Consider the following 19,460-nt stretch of genomic DNA (forward strand, 5'->3'; position numbering starts at 1 on the left):
TAAAAAAAAGGGGAAAAAATAGTTTATAATAGAGTTTCCATGCTACATGAAGCTGATAGCAAGGGTTCTAAGTACTCTTAAGTACCTGGTGTTTGGCCTTTTATGTCATTAGGATGCGGAATGTAGCACGTAATCCAGTTAAGGTCTTGTTTAAATCTCAATTGTAGGTATCAAAGTTATAAATGAAATTAAGCTCTGCAGCTTCCCTTTCAAGCTGTTTTTTTAAATTGGCTTGTAATAATATGGAAACTTTGAGATCCATTCATGAATGCCCAGGCAAGTTAAAATATTCCAGCGGGTTTCTGTGTGTGTTACTTTTTTAAATATCTGATTTGTGCCCATTAATCCTTTGTCCAATATACATGGCAGAGGGGCATTGCTGGCACTTGATGGAATATATCACATTGGTGGGTGTGCAGTTAAATGAGCCTCTGATGTGGTGGTTTATGTGGTTCGGTCCTGTGATGATGTCACTTGTATACTTGTGTGGCTAGAGCTGGCACTGGAGTTGATGCAGGGGTGGGTTCCTGGACGAGTATGATGGAGGTGTGCTGTGTGGCTGCTGGAAAGAATTTGTTTGAGATTATTAAGTATTCTTTTCCCATTTTTCCCTTCTTTTCCTTTCCCTCCCCATCCCCTCTCTTTCTCTGTTATTTAAGCTCCATTCATCTGAAGAAGTGGGCTGTGCCCACGGAAGCTCATGGTACCATCTCCATGTTTTGTTAGACAGTCTCTAAGGTGCAGCAGGACTATTTGTTTAAGTTTTTTTCAAATGCAAATATGGATCGTGCATATGAATAGTCACGGCCGGCTCTAGGACCAGCAAACCAAGCACGTGCTTGGGGCGGCACATTTCCAGGGGCAGCATTCCGGCCAGCCTTACCGCCCAACCTGCCTGTGGCTGCCCAAGGCAGAGCGAGCAGCCGGGCTTGCAGCAATTCGGATTAGCGGGGCCCCCGGGTGTTGCATGGACAGCTTCAGGTGAGGGCGGCCCCATCCCGCTCCCCTCTGCAGCCCCCGCACTGTCTGCCCGGGCGCATGGTGCAACACCTGCTCCGCGGGACGCAGGTTTCATGGGCCAGCTTTTCCCACACTAAGGCGAGGCCGGGAGCCGGCGTGGGACAGCCCGAGCCAGACCAGGAGCGGGCTGGGCACTCAGCGCTGCCTTGGCCCCGCGCGTCTTCCCAGAGCCGCACACGCAGCACCCGGCTGCACCACACAGAGATGCACAGCTCTGGCTGGGTCCAGCTTAGCTCGGAGGGGCTTCCCCGGCTCAGGCAGAGATTTCCCCGCAGGGATTCGCCGCTATAGGCTCTGCCCGCCCGCCCCTCCCACAGCGCCCCCCCAGTAGAGGGGGCTTAAGGGGGGATTGACGCACGTTGCCGGGGGAGGGGGTCGGGCAGGGCGGGCTGGCCATGCGCGGATTGGCTGGCACGGCGTGCGTGCATGCAAAACTATGTACAGATGTGGTCTCCTCACCTCAAAAAAGATATTTTGGCCTTGGAAAGGGTTCAGAAAAGGGAATCTAAAATGATTAGGGGTTTGGAACGGGTCCCATATGAGGAGAGGTTAAAGCGACTGGGACTTTTCAGTTTAGAAAGGAGGAGACTGAGGGGGGATATGATAGAGGTATATAAAATCATGAGTGGTATGGAGAGGGCGGATAAAGAAAAGTTATTTATTTGTTCCCTAAATAGAAGAACTAGAGGACACCAAATGAAATTAATGGGTAGCAGGTTTAAAACTAATAAAAGAAAGTTCTTCTTCACACAGTGTGTAGTCAACCGGTGGAACTCCTTGCCAGAGGAGGCTGTGAAGGCTAGGACTATAATAGAGTTTAAAGAGAAGCTAGATAATTTCATGGAAGTGAGGACCATAAAAGGCTATTAGCCAGGGGATAAAATGGTGTCCTTGGCCTCTGTTTGTCAGAGGCTGGAGAGAGATGGCAGGAGATAAATCGCTTGATCATTGTCTTCGGTCCACCCTCTCTGGGGCACCTGGTGCTGGCCACTGTCGGCAGACAGGCTACTGGGCTAGATGGACCTTTGGTCTGACCCAGTACGGCCGTTCTTATGTTCTTATGTAGTTATTTCGAAATAATTTTACTAGCATCTACACAACCAAACTGCTATTTCAAAATTAATTAAAAATAGCGGAGTGCGTATTTCGAATTTAGTAAACTTAATTCCACGAGGAATAACGCCGAATTCGAAATAACTATTTTCAAATAAGTGCTGTGTAGACACTTATATCGAAATAGGGGGCCTCCAACCTTCCCAGGATGCCCCAGTGGCCACTCCAGCTTCAACCAAGAACACTCCTCTCCCTCCCCGGAGCCCTTAAAGGGGTTGACTCTGGCCACAGTGCCTGTGCCAACTCCAAACCTGCCAGCCCAGAGCCAGCAGTCACTGCCCCTGACCCAGTGGCCCCAAAACATGAACCAGCAAGCCCCTGGCAGCCAGCCCTCCACTGCTCCCCAGGAGCAGTCTGCCAGCTCCCAGGAGCCTGCCAGGGCCCGGAGAAGGTGGGCGCCTTCCTCGTCCAGGGTGGAGATCATGGACCTTATTCAGGTTTGGGGCGGATGTCCCCAACATCCATGATCTCCGCATTAGATGGAGGAACGCAGCCTTCTATGGCAGGATAGCTGCCAGCCTGGACACCAAAGGCCACATGCAAATCCAGGAGCAGGTCTGCATGAAAATCAAGTTGGTCCAGCGAAACCCCCAACCCTGAGCCCTGAGCTTCCCCTCCCTCTTCTTCCCCTTGCTTCCCCCTTCCGGCTCCCTCCTCCCAGGTTTCCCCCTCCCCTTTCCCACCCTCTCTCCTCCCCTCTCCTACCTCCTTTCCCCAGTCTCACCAAAGTTTCATTCCCCTCCTCCCCCAGTTTTTTTAAGTAAAGAGAGTTTGTGTTCATGTAAATACGTGTATTTTATTTGACATCAGGAAGTGGGTTTAGGGAGGAGTAAGTGGAAGGACGTGAGGGAGGAATGAGGCACAAGCCCCCAGTGGGCAGACCAGGGAGGCTCTTAGTGCTCCTCAGGGTGGAAGCTCTCCCGCAGGGCCTCCTGAATACTGACAGCCCCCCAATGGACCTCCCGGATGGCAGCCTGCAGAAAGTGCAGCCAGGCTCACAGCAATGCGTCCACGAGAAGCACCAGAGTGCCCAGGGGCAGCTCTGGCTCCATGTTGCAGAGTGCTGTGGTGTCCCGAGTGAGGGCAACCAGAGAACGCAGAGATAAAATGCGTTGCTGTCCTCATCGAGGTAGGCAAGCAAGCAGGGAAACCTGAGAACTGGCTGTCCAGAGAGGGGTCCCTTTAAGCACAGGCCTCCGATCGCCTCAGGCAGCAGCAACACAAAGTAACTCCTGACCTGATGCCCTGCTGGACCTGGTTCCAGCCGGCCTTAAATGCGATTCAGCGTCCACTCAGTGTGGACGTGCTATTTTGAAATGCATTTTGTGTGTAGACGTGTGAGACGGGGTGCCGGTCCCTCCCACTTCGGGCCCTTTGGGGGCCTTGCACCTGGCCATGTGGCGCTCCTTAGAGCTGCCATCAGGCTCCGCGCACCTGGGTGCACGGCCCCCATAGGTTGGCACCCCAGGCAGCTACCCGGCTAGCCCCCCACTTAATCCGGCCCTGCTTAGAGGTACTCAAGAGAAGTCTCGGGGGGTGCTTCAAAACAACTGAAATTTGGAGAAAACTGAATTTGTGTTCTAAGTTCGACAGTGCTTTATTATTTTTGTACATTTTACACCCAACAATTTCACTGCCTGCCCAGCTACGATTAAGTCATTTAAACAAATGTGTTGCAATGGTAGGAAAAAAAATGTGCATGTCTGAAAACTGCTACGTGCCTGATTGCAGCTGTAAGGTGCGCAGCGTGCCGGGGGGTGGGGCCGTGCGTGCGTCTTGCACCTGGGGGCGGAGCTGCACATGCGTTGCACGCCCACTGCCCAGGGTGCAGGAATGGCTTGAGCTGGCCCTGCCCCTAAGGGTACTCGTACCACTGGTTGAGAAGCATTGGCTTAAGGCATGTCCCTGGAGCACAGCTGCAGGCTGGCTGGGTTGTTAGTCCTTTGTTTAGTGCATCAGTGTGTAGCAAAGATTTTCCAGGGATGAAAAGCAGGATTGAAGACAAAATGGAGGAGTTTCCAGAGAGTTTGATATCTTCTGCCATGTGGAAGGAAACCCATTGTTCTTCCTATGGAAAATTACAGCAGCTGGGTGGAATTTGGAGTCACATGGGCAAGCTGTGTACATGCATGATTCAGGTGTTTGCAGGCTCCCATGCTGGTCTGAATTCCACAGAACGGCTCCTCAGATGTGGATTGGTGCTTCTCAAGGCCCATTTCCCCTGGAGTAGAGCTATTCAACCCAACTAGGCCCTTCACTATAGGCTGGCCCAGCCTTCTGGGAGTGTCTCCCAAAAGCAGACATTTGAAGTTCAGCCAATGTTCATATCTTCCAACTGAAAAATGAAGCATGCCAGCAAATAGCATCATGATAACCAGCAGACCAGGAGTTTTGCACAGACCGTTGGTACCTCCCTGCACTTTGCCCTCTTTATAAGCTGGCAAGCAAATGTGCAAGACTGGAAATCAACAGATTAGAATCAGTGCCAGGGACTGATGGGTGAAGAGAATAGCAGAGATCAAGTTCTTCTGCCCATATCGTAGGGAAGCCACCACTGCCAGACTGAGCTATGATGGAATTGGGGCTTTGGTATTTCCATCCAGAGCTGGCTTGAGCAAAGGGACTCCAGGTGAGGCTGCCAGCAGCTCCAGGCACATCACAAATATCCTCCAGGATGGGAGCATTTGTCCCATCCACAAAGCCTTCAATCCTTTTCCTTCCCTGCCATGTCCCATCTCTCTCAGGTGTCAGGGTGAGTCTGGCTCCACAGGCCTGGACCATATTTTACAATGCTACTGTCAGCTTGTGGCCGGAACAGCAGACTTTACTAAAGTCAACACCAGAAACAAAATCTGCTTTTCTCTCTTCACTCTTCCGTCTTTCCAGTTTGTTCAGTTTTCTGGACAGGAACCAAATACGACTGCATTGTCTGGATTCTCTCTCCAGTTCTGTGGAGGTGGGGACTGGTGAGTCAGAGCAGGAAGGCTGGGAGACAGGACTCCTGAGTACTCTTTTCATCTTTGCCCTGCCCTGCCTATAAACATGTTTCCTTATTGAATTGCTGGATATTTTTCACTTGCTTTTCCTTCACTTGTAGCCACACTCTGAAGCAGCAGAGATGAAACTCTCGGGTATCTGGATCCTGCTCTTTGTGGGGGTTTTATGGCTACTCCATGCCATGAGAATCAAACTGGGACAGACCTCACGGGCCAGCCCCAACCCCGGCTCAGTGGAGCTCAGCGATGGCACCTACACCTTCCACTTGAATTATGCTGCCTTCCAGGCTGAGTTCCCCCACCTGCAGAGCTACCGATGCCGGGAGTTGATCCAAGGGGATGGTATCTGCTCCGGGTCCCTGGGACAGCGGCTGCTACTCCTGGCCATAAAATCCCACCCAGCTGCCACTGCCAGACGGGCCACCGCCCGCCGCACATGGGCCCAGCCCAGGCTGCTCGGGGACTACAGGGTGCAACATGTCTTCCTCATAGGAGTGTCCCCCAATCCCCGGCACATGGCCCTGCTGGGGCAGGAGAGTGAGGAGTTTGGGGACGTGGTGCTGTGGGATTTCACTGAGAGCCACCACAACCTGTCGCTCAAGGAGCGCTGCTTCCTGCACTGGGTGGGTGAGCACTGCGGGCAGGCCGACTTCATCTTCAAAGGTGAGCCTGGACTCCTGAGTTCTCTCCCTGGCTCTGGGAAGGAAGGGGGGGTGTGAGCCGGTGGCCAGGGTAGTGAGTGGTCCGTGAACCCTATCACACACCTGAGTCTTCAACTGCTAGGACAGGGTCCCTTCGCAGCGGGCAGCCAGGGGGGCTGACGGGTGCCCCAAGATGGAGCAGAGAGAGCTTGTTACACTCAAGTCTTTGACTTCTAGGACAAAAAGTCCCTTCGCAGCGGGCAGCCAGGGGGGCTGACGGATGCCCCAAGAGTCTGCACCATGGAGGCGGCATGGCTCAACGCTCAGCTCTTAATGGCTACTGGCATGATTTTCCAAAAATGCTTTTAAGCACTTTTTGCGGAAAAGCGTCTGTGGCCAATCTAGATGCGGTTTTCCACAAAAAAGCCCCGATTGCCATTTTTGCGATCGGGGCTTTTTTGTGGAAAACAGTACTGTGCTGTTTACACAGGCCCTCTTGCACGAATCATTTGCGCAAGAGGAGTTTTCCCGAACGGGAGCAGCACAGTATTTCCGCAAGAACATTGACGATCTTACATGAGATCGTCAGTGTTCTTGTGGAAATTCAAACGGCCAGTGTAGACAGCTGGCAAGTTTTTCCGCAAAAGCAAATGATTTTGCAGAAAAACTTGCCAGTATAGACACTGCCAGCATGTCTATGACTAGCTATGATTCTTTTATTGTGTCTGGTTCTGTTACAGCAACAGGAGAAGTCAGGTTAAAGTTTAAACAGTTGCTATTTTATTGTTACAAGGCAAGTTTAGCTGTTAAATGTTACTGCTGTGTAACAGATAACACAGCCACTACAAAAGGACAAGACAGAAATTACAATAAAAAGTCCAAGGCCCCCGACCGCCTGCTGGCCCAATTGTTGCTGTTATCTGGTTCCTGTCTAGCATCCAGAGCCATTGTTATTCCAGCACCTCTGGAGGCCCTGGAGCCTTTGAAGACAGAGTTTCACTCTCAAGGATTCTCTCTCTCAAGGATGTCGGGGGGCGGGTTCTATCTGGCTACAGGGGGCTGATAGGTTAAAGCAGGGGGGCTGGGAGCCAGGACTCCGGGGTCCTCTCCTCAGCTCTGAGAAGTCCATCTGCTCTTTTCCCTCCTCCAGGGGATGACGACGAGTTTGTGAACCCCCCTGCCCTGGTGACCTACCTGCACCAGACGTCCAACGCCTCCTCGCTCATCCACGGCTACATGCGCTACCATTCAGCTGTGATGAGAAGCACAAAATATGCCATCTCCTCTGTGCTGTTCCCCCAGGACATCTACCCCCACTTCCCTTCCGGGGGTGGCTTCCTCATGCCCAGAGCCAGCATCGCAGCCCTGACCATGGCCTCTGAGCGTATCCCCGTCTTCCCGCTGGATGATGTCTACTTCGGTTTCCTGGTGCTGGCTGCAGGGCTGCAGTTCCGGCACGATGAGCAGTTCAAGGTCTACGGTGTGCGGGATGAGCTGTGTCTGTACCGGGAGGCACTGGTGGTGCACGGCGTGTCACTGGACCGGGTGGAGGAGGTCTGGAGAGGGCTGTATGTTGAGCATCGGTGCAACGTGACAGGGCCTGTCCCCTCTTAGGGCGCGTTGGCTCCCACCCAGCCCCAGCATAGGGACTGGTTGGTGCAGGGGGCCTGCGAGAGGGTGCCAGCTCCCCTCTGGCCCCAGGGCAGGGACTGACTCCCTCAGATGGACAGGGAATAGGGCATGGGACCTGTCCCCTCTCAGGCAGCCAAAGCCTTCTTCTGCAGCCAGACTGAAGAGCAGCAGCCATTAGCTGAAAGGTCTGAGTCACATACTCACATTCCATCTATTTCGTATTAAAATAGTGTCACACCAGGCTATTTCAGTGGCTAAAGATCCTGAAAGATCTTTAGCCACTGAAGATCTTTAGCCACTGAAAACCCACAGGAGGTTGTACCCTGTGCCCTAGAAATTGGGTAAGGGTGGGTGTGTAAATTAACAGGGTTGCACTGAGCTCTAAGAACTGGGGAAAGGTGTGTGTCCCTACAGTGTAGAAGGGATAGAGAAATTTGTGCGGGTAACAGGCCGTCCTTACCAAACGCAGAATAGGCTGCAGCTTAGAGCACCTGAAAATGTGGGGAACCACTGGGCCTTAGTGTCCATCCACCTGCCTCTTCCTATCCCTGTTCTGTGGCTCTGCTTCCGCCAGAGAGGTTTTAGTTAACTTAAAAGTGAGAGAGTCTGCCAGATCTCTTAGCAGAACATCCACCCTGTGAAAGATCCATGAAGCCATTTAACAGGCATTTCCCACCTCAGGTAGATACTGTCGGTTTGTGAGTTTACTAAGTCGACAGGAGCTTAGTTTAAAATGTGCTTATGGACGTTGCTGAAGATCATAAAATCACATTTCTAAAAATAATCGTTCCCCTTGGCTGCCATCAGGCATAGAGGCACCAGTTTATTGGTCTAGCCTAGGACGGCCCTGATGCTCTGCCTCTGTGAATGCACAGTGAGCCTGGTAATCACTGGCTGTCACTGAGGTGGGGGAGTCACCGGGCCCTGCACCCCCATCCGCAGCCCGTCATAGATGTGACTCTCAGCCAGCAGGGAGAACAGAAGGTTTATTAGTTCACAGGGACACAGTGTAGAACAGACTTGGCAGCACAGGACCCAGAAGCAGTCAGCACCGTCCATCCTGGGAAGAGGCGGCCCAGAACCAGGGCCCTGATCCCCTCCCTGTACCCTAAGCCAGCAAGACTCACTCACATACCAGCAGCCTGTCTCCTCCCTGCAACCAGCCCCGTCTCCAGCCTTTGTCCTACTTCCTGGACCAAAGGAGTCACCTGGTCACACACCCCTCTTGCGCTTAGGTTATGAAAAACATTGGCCATTGTGTACATGGGGGAGGCTGTCACACCAAAACTCCCATCACCATTCTAGGTATTGGTGCAGTGTCCAGGGAAACTGAGGCATGCACATGGGGTTATCCCAGGACAGTAGAAATCACATGCTACATAACAAGGGGAATAAACTCCTCACAATCCTCACTTGCCACATACACCAGTAAGTCTAACTTCAGAACCGGGCAAATGAGTTGAAACTATGGTAAAGAACAGAATTGTCAGACACACAGAGGAACATAATTTGTTGGGATGAACTCAACATGGTTTCTGCAAAGGGAAATCATGCCTCACCAATATGCTCTGAGGGGATCAACAAGCATGTGTACAATGGGGGAGCCGATGGATATAGTATACTTTGATTTCCAGAAAGCCTTTGACAAGGTCCTTCACCAGAGGCTCTTAGCAAAGTAAGTTGTCATGGGATAAGAGGCAAGGGCCTCTCGTGGATTGGTAACTTGATAAATTATAGGAAACAAAAGGTGGGAATAAAGTGTCAGTTTTCAGAATGGAGAAACATAACTCATGGTGTTGCTCAGGGGTATCTTGCACTGGGACCGATCCTATTCAACACATTTTTTTAGGACATTTTTAGGCATTCATCCAAGGGTTTTACTCAAATGGGAAATTGCTGAACTATTATCTGTGGCTTGTAAGCTATCCTTTAAATCGGCTTCCGTACCTAATGACTTAATCCTTAGGGGTACTTGAGAGAAGTCTGGGGAGTACTTCAAAACAACTGAAATTTGGAGAAAACTGAATTTGTGTTCTAAGTTCGACAGTGCTTTATTATTTTTGTACATTTTACACCCAACAATTTCACTGCCTGCCCAGCTACAATTAAGTCATTTAAACAAATGTGTTGCAGTGGTAGAAAAAAAATGCGCGTGTCTGAAAACTGTAAGTACTGGGGGTACTTTATTAAAAAAAGGTTAAGAAACACTGCCTTAAGCCTATCATTTCTTCCATCTCTGCTATAAGCCTGAGCCAAGAGCTTTGCAATTGGTGTGTGTATTTGATTCCTTTAACAATTGCAATTCTTTTTTCTTTCTTACTTACTTACTTATTGGCAATGTCATGATTTTTGGGCAAGAGCTGAGGTATAAATTGTTCTGGGCATGTGACTGGTCCTTTGGGATCAGAAAACCCTTTTTGATTTGATGAGACTGGTTTTCATAGCCTCTCATCTGTGTAAGGAGTGGTGCTGGTGGTGTCACAGGAGAACTGGAGAGTCTGGGCTGCAGTGTTATTTCAAAATATACAGGGCTGGGGCCATACCACCCACACCCCTAACCAGCAAGGCCTCCCTGCACCAAAGCTGCCAGCCCCAGCACTGGGCAGCCAGAATGGCTCTAGTCCTGGGAAGGTGGGTGGCACAGCCCCCAACTTGTCTGCCCCATTCTCTGATGTCACAATGGCAGGCTGAGGGGAAGGGTCTAGGGGACTCCGGTAGAGAATGGGTGGGGCTAGGTGAGGCAGTTTGGGAAGGCAGCGCCTGCCCCTGCCTAGGATACCCATTGCCCAAGCTCCTAGGGAAGAGAATCCTCATGGTGGTGGTGGTTTTGGAAGGCTGTTTGCTGTAACCAAAGTGGGGGGAGAGGGGGGTGATTGATGGAGGTGGATCAAGATGAATGTCTGTCTGTAGAAAACAACAGTTTATTTGGTGAGAGACTGGTTTCCATCCCTATCAGACAGAATTTTTCTATTCAAAACGGATCTACTGGCTTCAGTGTGGTTAGACCCAGTGTGGACAGTTTTGAGGAGCTTTGACAGAATGAAACTTGTTTCCGATGGCATGGAAAGTGGTAGGGACTTTGAAGAGCGTTGTGATGAGTTTGACCAGCTTGCTGGCAAGACGGTGTTGTTTGATTCTGGAACTGGAAAGTGTGGGTCTTGGGATCAGAGGAAAGTCTGGGGAGCGGAGCGTGCAGACACTGTGGACGGGTCTTGTAGTCTCTTAGTGACGTCGGATTCCATGTGGCAGCAGAGGTTGGGACTGGAAGGACAACAGAACTGTGAGACTAACATGGTAGTGAAAATGGATGGTTTCTAAAACAGAAACAGACCTTGGAATTGGTAACAGTTAAAGACTCTGAACACTGATAAAACAGGCTAGTGTCTGTGGATGCAAATTACCTGGCTGCAGGAAGAAAGGCTTTCTGGCTCTTGTTAGCAGGAAGGACACACCCAGCCCGCCAATGGATTCTATTAAACAAGAGAGATCAGGATTTGACCCTATATGAAAAGGAGGAAGGAAAAAAACTTAATCTTGCAGAGGGAAGCCACAGGCTAACCCTAAAGTGCCAGAACACCAATGGCATTGAGCCTAATGTGTGGCATGACAGAAATGATTGTGAAAGTACTTGTGCACTGGATTTGATGTTATTGCTAATGGTGACTTTTGTGAGTGTTCTATGTTTGCACCAAATTGTGTACAGAGTGGGCTGAGTAAAGTGTCTATAAAAGCTGGTGATTTGCTGATTCTGTTTGTACTATTCACAGGGCTGGCTCTAGGTTTTTTGCCGCCCCAAGCAAACACATTTTTGGACACTTGTCCCCCCCTTGGCCTGCTGCCACAGGACAGGCAGTGAGGAGGAAAGCACCATTTTCACCTTGTGGCTCTTTGATTCCCACCACACTCTCTGGCCAAACCCAGCCTACGTCCTGTCTCCCCTCCACACACATCCCGCCCCACCCCCTCACCGAACCCAGTTTCCATCTTCTCTCCCCTCCCAGGCAAACCCGCCCCCTCAGTGACTGGACCCAGCCCGCCCCCACTTCTCTCCCCTGCCTAATCCACCCTGCACCCTCTCTTCCCTCCCAGCCAAACTCGATTCCTCCCCCACCAGTCCGCTCTCCTCTCCCACCTCCCCACACTAACTAACCATCTCCTTTCCATCTCCCCACCAAACCCTCGGGTCCCCACCCCACAGCATGCGTGGAAATATCGAAGTGCCCTGGGGGAGGGGTGAAAATGGCATGGGTGCCCCTGGGGATGCGCACGGACACAGCCAGGAAACATAACGGGCAAGGCCAGGGCTTCGCAGCGCAGCTCCCGGAGCGAGGCAGCGACACCTCTCTCCCTCCCCCCTGAAATCTCTGAGCTGGGGCAAGCAAGGCCCGCCCCCCCCGCATGCGCGCACGCCGTGCCAGCCAATCTGCGCGTGGCCAGCCCGCCCCACCCGACCCCCCCCGGCAACCTGCATCAATCCCCCCTTAAACCCCGACCCTACCCTGGGGTGGGGCGCTGTGGGAGGGGCGGGCGGGCAGAGCCTATGGCGGCGAGTCCCTGCGGGGAAATCTCTGCCCGAGCCGGGGAAGCCCCTCCGAGCTAAGCTGGACCCAGCCAGAGCTGTGCATCTCTGTGTGGTGCAGCCGGGTGCTGCGTGTGCGGCTCTGGGAAGATGCGCGGGGCCAAGGCAGCGCTGAGTGCCCAGCCCGCTCCTGGTCTGGCTCGGGCTGTCCCACGCCGGCTCCCGGCCTCGCCTTGGTGCGGGAAAAGCTGGCCCATGAAGCCTGCGTCCCGCGGAGCAGGTGTTGCACCATGCGCCCGGGCAGACAGTGCGGGGGCTGCAGAGGGGAGCGGGATGGGGCCGCCCTCCCCCGAAGCTGTCCATGCAACACCCGGGGGCCCCGCTAATCTGAATTGCTGCAAGCCCGGCTGCTCGCTCTGCCTTGGGCAGCCACAGGCAGGCCCGCGTTGGGCGGTAAGGCTGGCCGGAATGCCGCCCCTGGAAATGTGCCGCCCCAAGCACGTGCTTGGTTTGCTGGTCCTAGAGCCGGCCGTGACTATTCATATGCACGATCCATATTTGCATTTGAAAAAAACTTAAACAAATAGTCCTGCTGCACCTTAGAGACTGTCTAACAAAACATGGAGATGGTACCATGAGCTTCCGTGGGCACAGCCCACTTCTTCAGATGAATGGAGCTTAAATAACAGAGAAAGAGAGGGGATGGGGAGGGAAAGGAAAAGAAGGGAAAAATGGGAAAAGAATACTTAATAATCTCAAACAAATTCTTTCCAGCAGCCACACAGCACACCTCCATCATACTCGTCCAGGAACCCACCCCTGCATCAACTCCAGTGCCAGCTCTAGCCACACAAGTATACAAGTGACATCATCACAGGACCGAACCACATAAACCACCACATCAGAGGCTCATTTAACTGCACACCCACCAATGTGATATATTCCATCAAGTGCCAGCAATGCCCCTCTGCCATGTATATTGGACAAAGGATTAATGGGCACAAATCAGATATTCAAAAAGGTAACACACAGAAACCCGCTGGAATATTTTAACTTGCCTGGGCATTCATGAATGGATCTCAAAGTTTCCATATTATTACAAGCCAATTTAAAAAAACAGCTTGAAAGGGAAGCTGCAGAGCTTAATTTCATTTATAACTTTGATACCTACAATTGAGATTTAAACAAGACCTTAACTGGATTACGTGCTACATTCCGCATCCTAATGACATAAAAGGCCAAACACCAGGTACTTAAGAGTACTTAGAACCCTTGCTATCAGCTTCATGTAGCATGGAAACTCTATTATAAACTATTTTTTCCCCTTTTTTTTATCTTTTCCTTTCTGTCCCCATCCCCTCTTTTTCTGCTATTTATTTGGACTATTCATTCAAAGAAGTGGGTTGTGCCCATGAACACTCATGATACCTCCTGTATTTTTTTGTTAGTCTCTAAGGGTGGGTCTACACTGCACTGTAACTCAATGCTATTTCGAAGTAGCTTATTTGTCTACCCAGCGCCAAATATTGAAATATAGCGCTATTCCAAACATTCCTTACGCCTCGCAGAATGAAGGTTACAGGGACGTCGGAATAGCGAGCCTGAAATAACAGGCTTGCTGTGAAGACATGGGATAGCTACTTTGGGATAATCACGATAGCATTGCAGTGTAGCTGTACCCGAAGGTACTGCAGGATGCTTTGTTCTTTTTTAAGATTTTAATATTATAGACTGACATGGCTCCCCCTCTGAAACATTTGTTTTTGAAGTTATGAGAATTGGCTCTGTACTTGTATGTCACACGTTTGCTTCTAGGCTACATCAACAAGTGACTAGCAGCACTTCACTGACCATGGGCCTTGATAGGTGCCAGTCTACAGCTGAGGAAATGTTCAGACCAGCATGTGAGCGATGGCTGCTACTGAAGGCCTGAGTCACGCATGGACAGGTGACTTGCTCAGCTGACAAACTCCATCTGGAGACACTTTCACACAGTAAAAACAATGAGCAAGGGTATAAAAAAGGACCCTGAGGGCTCCTCCATTTTGTCTTCATCCCTGTCTCCTTTCAGTTCTGTCTTTAGTCCTGCCTGTCACCGCTGAAGGATCTCTGCTATGATCTGAAGCCTGGAAGGACTGGTGATCACCCCAACAGAGGACAAATAATTCCAGAGATTTATAAAACAGCCGATTATTTCATCTCTTGCTACAAGCCTGCACCAAGAGCTTTGCAAATTGGGGTGTAACTTGATTCCTTTAACCATTGTATTCCTTACCACCTTTTCTTTCTTTCTTTTTATTAATAAACCTTTAGATTGTAAAGGATTGGCATTGTGTGCCCTTTTGAGCAGGAGCTGAGGTATAAATTGACCTGGTATGTGGCTGGTCATGTGAGGTTGAAAGAACCTGTTTGGATTTGTTTTCAGAACCCCTCACCTGTACAAGGAGCGGTGCTGGTGGTGGCTCAGAAGCTGGAGTGTCTAAGGTAATTGCTTGTGTCAGGGCCGGCTTTAGGACGTGCGGTGCCCAATTCCAATGAAATTTTGGTTGAGCAAAAAAAACCCCAAAAAACCAAAAAACCAAAACCCAGCACTCAAAGAAACAACTCACAGCCCCTTTAAAGAGTCCAGCCTTCCAGCCAAACCCATGAGCTGACTCCCCCTCCCACAGCGTGCCCGGCACACTTCCAGGTTTAGGGCGTGGGGAATCAGGCAAATCGGCCTAAAGCCGGCCCTGGCTTGTGTGACTTTTTGTTGGCCACTATGGCAAACAGAAGTGCTTTTTGTGACTGGTTTGATCCCTTTAGCAGAGGATCTCTAGTCCCAGGCTGTAAGCAGCCCTGTATCTAAGCAATTTGCCCTGATTTGATCCTCTCAGAGGTGCCCCCAAAACCTACTGTATTACAGACGTAATGTGCTGTGTAAAAAAGGGAAAGTGAGGCACACTACCACATTGCTGTCATGGCTAAATGCCAAGACTGCTTCAATATGGGGAACATGAATATCTACATGGACTTGATCTTAGTTGGATTCCAAACATTTGTCAGAGCTTGCATGGTGTGATGGACCGGGCTGTGTGTGGGCACAGCTGAGGGCGCCCGCTCAGGGCGAATTGCTCAAATCCGGGGCTCCTTACAGCCGTCAGACTGGTGACCTCTCCAAACAGGCCACAAACCAGTCCCACAGAGCGCTTCAGCAGCCTGCCTGAAGCCTCATGAGCAAAACCCCTCTGACACCTCAGCAATATCCGTGCCCCAGATGGCCCCGGGCCTCATAAACAGGTGGGGGGTCCTAGCACCCAATCCCACCTACCCCGAACAAGTTCTGTCCAGTTCCAAGAAACCAGCCACAGATCCCTGGTCAATTTACCCTCTGGATCTTACCCACAAATCATGCTGGGCCAGTCCTTTAGAATCTAAAACTAAAGGTTTATTATCACAAGAAAGAAAAGCCTGAGAGTCAGGTTGTTAAAGAATAGTACGTTACATGCATCGAATCTCTCAGTCCTCGATGCAGGCTCTAGCAGAGATGTTACAGTTGCTGGTTTAAGAGTTCTTGTTGCACCTCCTATCATCAGGATGGGTTCACAGGTCTTCCAGGCTCTTCGATCCGTGCAGTGCTGCCTCTGGGATGAAGTGCTGAGCTGAGAACCCAATGGCATCGACTACATGGCCTCTTTATACCTCCTTCCTGGCCTCTTCTTGTATGCAGCAGGTCACCTGGTCAGAGGCCAATCTCTGAGTTTCCTGCTGGCTGCTCTCAGGTGACAGCCCCCATTCTTTGGGTGTGTCCTTGGCCCATCAAGTGCCATTGTCCTACAGGGCCTGACTAATCAGCCTGTTAATCAGCAATGCTTAACCACATTCAGAGAAATATTCAACTTCCACACAGATTACAGATTCCTACCTACACACACAGACATTATACACTCACATAAATAGCGTACATAAGATCAGCAAATAATAAGCTCCCATTCAATACCCCACATGGCTCCCTTTTATACCAATTTCTGGGGCCAACACCCCCACCTAGGGGTGCAGCAGCGATCTGGCTGCTTCCCTCCAATTCGGTAATGTGACACATGGATACATTAATTATTCTCTTTAGCTTTTGGCAAGATCTCATAAGACATATGGGAACCGTGCTGCAAGAGCCGATTCAATCCACCATTGGTCTAACCAAGTTTTACCTTGGCTTTGTAAAGGGATTCAACAACATTGTTGAACATAACCTTGCTAATCCGTTTCTGTTCCGCACTCCTACTCCTAACACTGGGTTAGAAGCTGCAGCGATACAGAACCAAGAGTGGGACGTCCCTGGGATGCAGCCAGTGGTGCTAGGATTGTACCTAGCCGCATCAGTGTTGCGTTGGGGGTGTGTGTGTGACATTATGTCAATGGAATATGAACATATAGATCCCTTTTGCAACCACTGTTCTATCTTTGCAACAGATCTCGTCCAAAGTGGCCCAAGTGAGGTGTTGATGAGAAGCTGATCATTCGCTGGGTATGACTGTGCCATTTATGTGCAGGTAGCTGTTTTGTATGTGATGGTGTGAGAATTGGCTCTGTACTTGTATTTCAAATGCCTGCTACTGGGAGACCAACAGGTTTGGTCAACCTAGTGTGGCCAAATCCACATCTGATGAGCTTCCCTCTGAACGTTTAGCTCTGCTTGGGAGTGATGAGATCTGCCTGCAAAGACCTGAGTTAGGACTGGACAGGTGACTTGCCCATGTGACAACAAATCCTGTTTTGTTGCTATAATTTTCCATAGCAAGAACAATGGGTTTCCCTTCATGTGGCAGAAGATATAAAGACCCTGGAAATTCCTCCACTTTGTCTTCAGCCCTGCTTCTCTCCTCTGCAGGATCTTTGCTACAAACTGAACCTCTAAACTGGTGGTCACCAACCAGTAGATCAGGATCTACTGGTAGATTTTGGAGCCCCCGCACACGGGCAGAGGCACACCTTGGTGCTCTGGGTACATTTAGGCTGTGTCTACATTGGCAAGATTTTGCGCAAATACTCTTTAATGCAAGTATTTGCTCAAGAAAGCATCTACACTGGCATGTGCCTTTGCGCAAGAGATGTGCTTTTGTGCAAGAGCATCCGTGCCAGTGTAGACGCTCTCTTGCGCAAGAAAGCTCCGATGGCCATTTTAACCATCGGGCTTTCTTGCGCAAGAAATTCATGTTGCCTGTCTACACTGGCCTCTTGCGCCCGCACTCTTGAGCGGGAGCATCATAGTTCTTGCGCAAGAAGTCCTGATTTCACACATTAGAACATCAGTGTTCTTGTGCAAGAACTCCCTGCCAGTGTAGACAGGCAGCAAGTTTTTGCACAAAATCTGCTGCTTTTGCGCAAAATCATGCCAATGTAGATGTAGCCTTATACCCAGCTCCAGTACATTTCCTCTCTCCCCTTTTTCCACCTTTCTGCCACAATGTTCTCGAGAGCCCAACGCTAGGACGTGGTTGGTAGGTGGGGACCAACCTCTCTGTTGGCCAGGCCCATATTTTGTAGCCATGAATATCACCACCCTCCTCCAGTAGGTGCTGCACAATCTGCTCTAGCCAGTTTCTCCTTTCTCTTAGTGGTAGAGTTCTCATTTCCTCTCCCCAGAACAGCTGCCAGCTAGCCGCAGTAACGCCCCCAATCAGCAGACCCTGCCTAATAAGGACAGTGAATGCCAAGACACAGGAAGGGGCAGTTTCCTTCCTGAGATCTCCCACCCCCAATCTTGATGAAGCAAACTGCACAGAAATGAGTAAGAGGCCAGGTACAGGTTCATTGGAACGAGCAACATTTTAGTCCCATTGAAGCTGAATGCTGTTAGGAGCAGGACTGATTCGGGGAGAATCACTGGAACTAGCATGACGGTGTTCATCATACCCTGGGCTGCTTCAGTTTCCCTTTCAGTGACGCTCCTCGGGGGGAGCAAAGATGAGGCGCTGTGCTACCCGGATCCTGATCATCGGGGGGATCTTATGGCTAGCCTGCAACCTGAAGACTAAGCAGAGACAGACCTCATGGGTCAGCCCCAAGCCCGGCTCTGTGGAGCTCAGCGACGGGACTTACACCTTCCACTTGAACTACACCATCTTCCAGGCTGAGTTCCCCCACCTGCAGAGCTACCGCTGCCGGGAGTTGATCCAAGGGGATGGTATCTGCTCTGGATCCCTGGGACAGCGGCTGCTACTCCTGGCCATAAAATCCCACCCAGCTGCCACTGCCAGACGGGCCACCGCCCGCCGCACATGGGCCCAGCCCAGGCTGCTCAGGGACTACAGGGTGCAACATGTCTTCCTCATAGGAGTGTCCCCCAATCCCCGGCACATGGCCCTGCTGGGGCAGGAGAGTGAGGAGTTTGGGGACGTGGTGCTGTGGGATTTCACTGAGAGCCACCACAACCTGTCGCTCAAGGAGCGCTGCTTCCTGCACTGGGTGGGGGAGCACTGCGGGCAGGCCGACTTCATCTTCAAAGGTGAGTCTGGACTCCTGAGTTCTCACCCCAGTGCCAGAAGCAGAGTGGGGGCTGATGGGCTAGAGGAAGGGGGCTGGGAGCCAGGATTCCTGGGTTCCCTCTCTAGCTCTGGGAAGTCCATTCAGCCCCCAGTTGCTCCAAACTCTTCAGCATCCCTTTCCTTCTCCAGGAGATGATGATGAGTTTGTGAACCCGCCTGTCCTGGTGACCTACCTGCACCAGACATCCAACGCCTCCCCCCTCATCCATGGTAACATTCAGCGTCATTCAGTCGTGATGAGGGGGGGGAAATATGGCATCTCCTCTGTGCTGTTCCCCCAGAAAAAATACCCCCACTTTCCCTCTGGGGGCGGATTCCTCATGCTCAGGGGCAGCATCCCAGCCCTGGCAATGGCCTCTGAGCGCATCCCCGTCTTCCCGCTGGACGACGTCTACTTTGGTTTCCTGGCGCTGGCCGCTGGGCTGCAGTTCCAGCACGACGAGCGCTTCCAAGTCTTCGGCATGAAGGTTGAGCTGTGTCTGTACAGGGAAGCCATGGTGGTGCATGGCATGTCACTGGACCGGGTGGAGGTGGTGTGGAGGGGGCTATATGTGGAGCATCGGTGCAACATGTCGTGGCCTGTCCTCTCTTAGTGAGTGTTGGCTCCCACCCAGCCCGTGAGCAGACCAGGGGACCGTTCCTCCCTCCTCAAGGAGGCCTCACCTCCCATATACTCACAGGGCGGGGATGGCCTGGCTTGGGGGAATGGGGCACAGGGACATTGTTCAAACTGAATTAAATTTGATTTTTTCTTGACTCCTCCTGACTGGTTACAGCTAGGATTCTGAGTTTAGGGAGGCATAGGGTTTTTTGTGCAAAACAGCCATGACCACACTGCTTGTTCTTGCGCTCAGCGCTTCATTTGCATTGCCTCTTCCGGTAAAAGCCATAGGTACACAGACAAAGCCTCTGGTTCCTAGTGATGGCTGTTTAGAAGCATCAGTCACCCCCCAGAGTCGTCAGGAAATCTGAGAGAGATAAATACCCCCCCACACACACTACAGAACGAAGCTAC

General features: G+C 51.2%; 2 protein-coding genes across 2 annotated transcripts; both read left to right on the forward strand.

The window, feature by feature from the left end:
- Positions 1–3,828: 3,828 nt before the first annotated feature.
- LOC102450449 (acetylgalactosaminyl-O-glycosyl-glycoprotein beta-1,3-N-acetylglucosaminyltransferase-like) lies at positions 3,829–9,527 on the forward strand. Its single transcript, XM_075907931.2, has 2 exons — positions 3,829–5,792; positions 6,921–9,527. The coding sequence occupies exons 1-2, from the start codon at positions 5,252–5,254 to the stop codon at positions 7,382–7,384; spliced, it is 1,005 nt and encodes a 334-aa protein (XP_075764046.1). The 5' UTR covers positions 3,829–5,251; the 3' UTR covers positions 7,385–9,527.
- A 7,752-nt stretch (positions 9,528–17,279) lies between these two features.
- Positions 17,280–19,373, forward strand: LOC102444557 (acetylgalactosaminyl-O-glycosyl-glycoprotein beta-1,3-N-acetylglucosaminyltransferase-like). The gene is made up of 2 exons (XM_006132648.5): positions 17,280–18,405; positions 18,575–19,373. The coding sequence occupies exons 1-2, from the start codon at positions 17,865–17,867 to the stop codon at positions 19,036–19,038; spliced, it is 1,005 nt and encodes a 334-aa protein (XP_006132710.3). The 5' UTR covers positions 17,280–17,864; the 3' UTR covers positions 19,039–19,373.
- Positions 19,374–19,460: the final 87 nt, after the last annotated feature.

Source organism: Pelodiscus sinensis, chromosome 22, assembly GCF_052426305.1.
Source record: "Pelodiscus sinensis isolate ZL-2025 chromosome 22, ASM5242630v1, whole genome shotgun sequence".
Taxonomy (NCBI): domain Eukaryota; kingdom Metazoa; phylum Chordata; order Testudines; family Trionychidae; genus Pelodiscus; species Pelodiscus sinensis.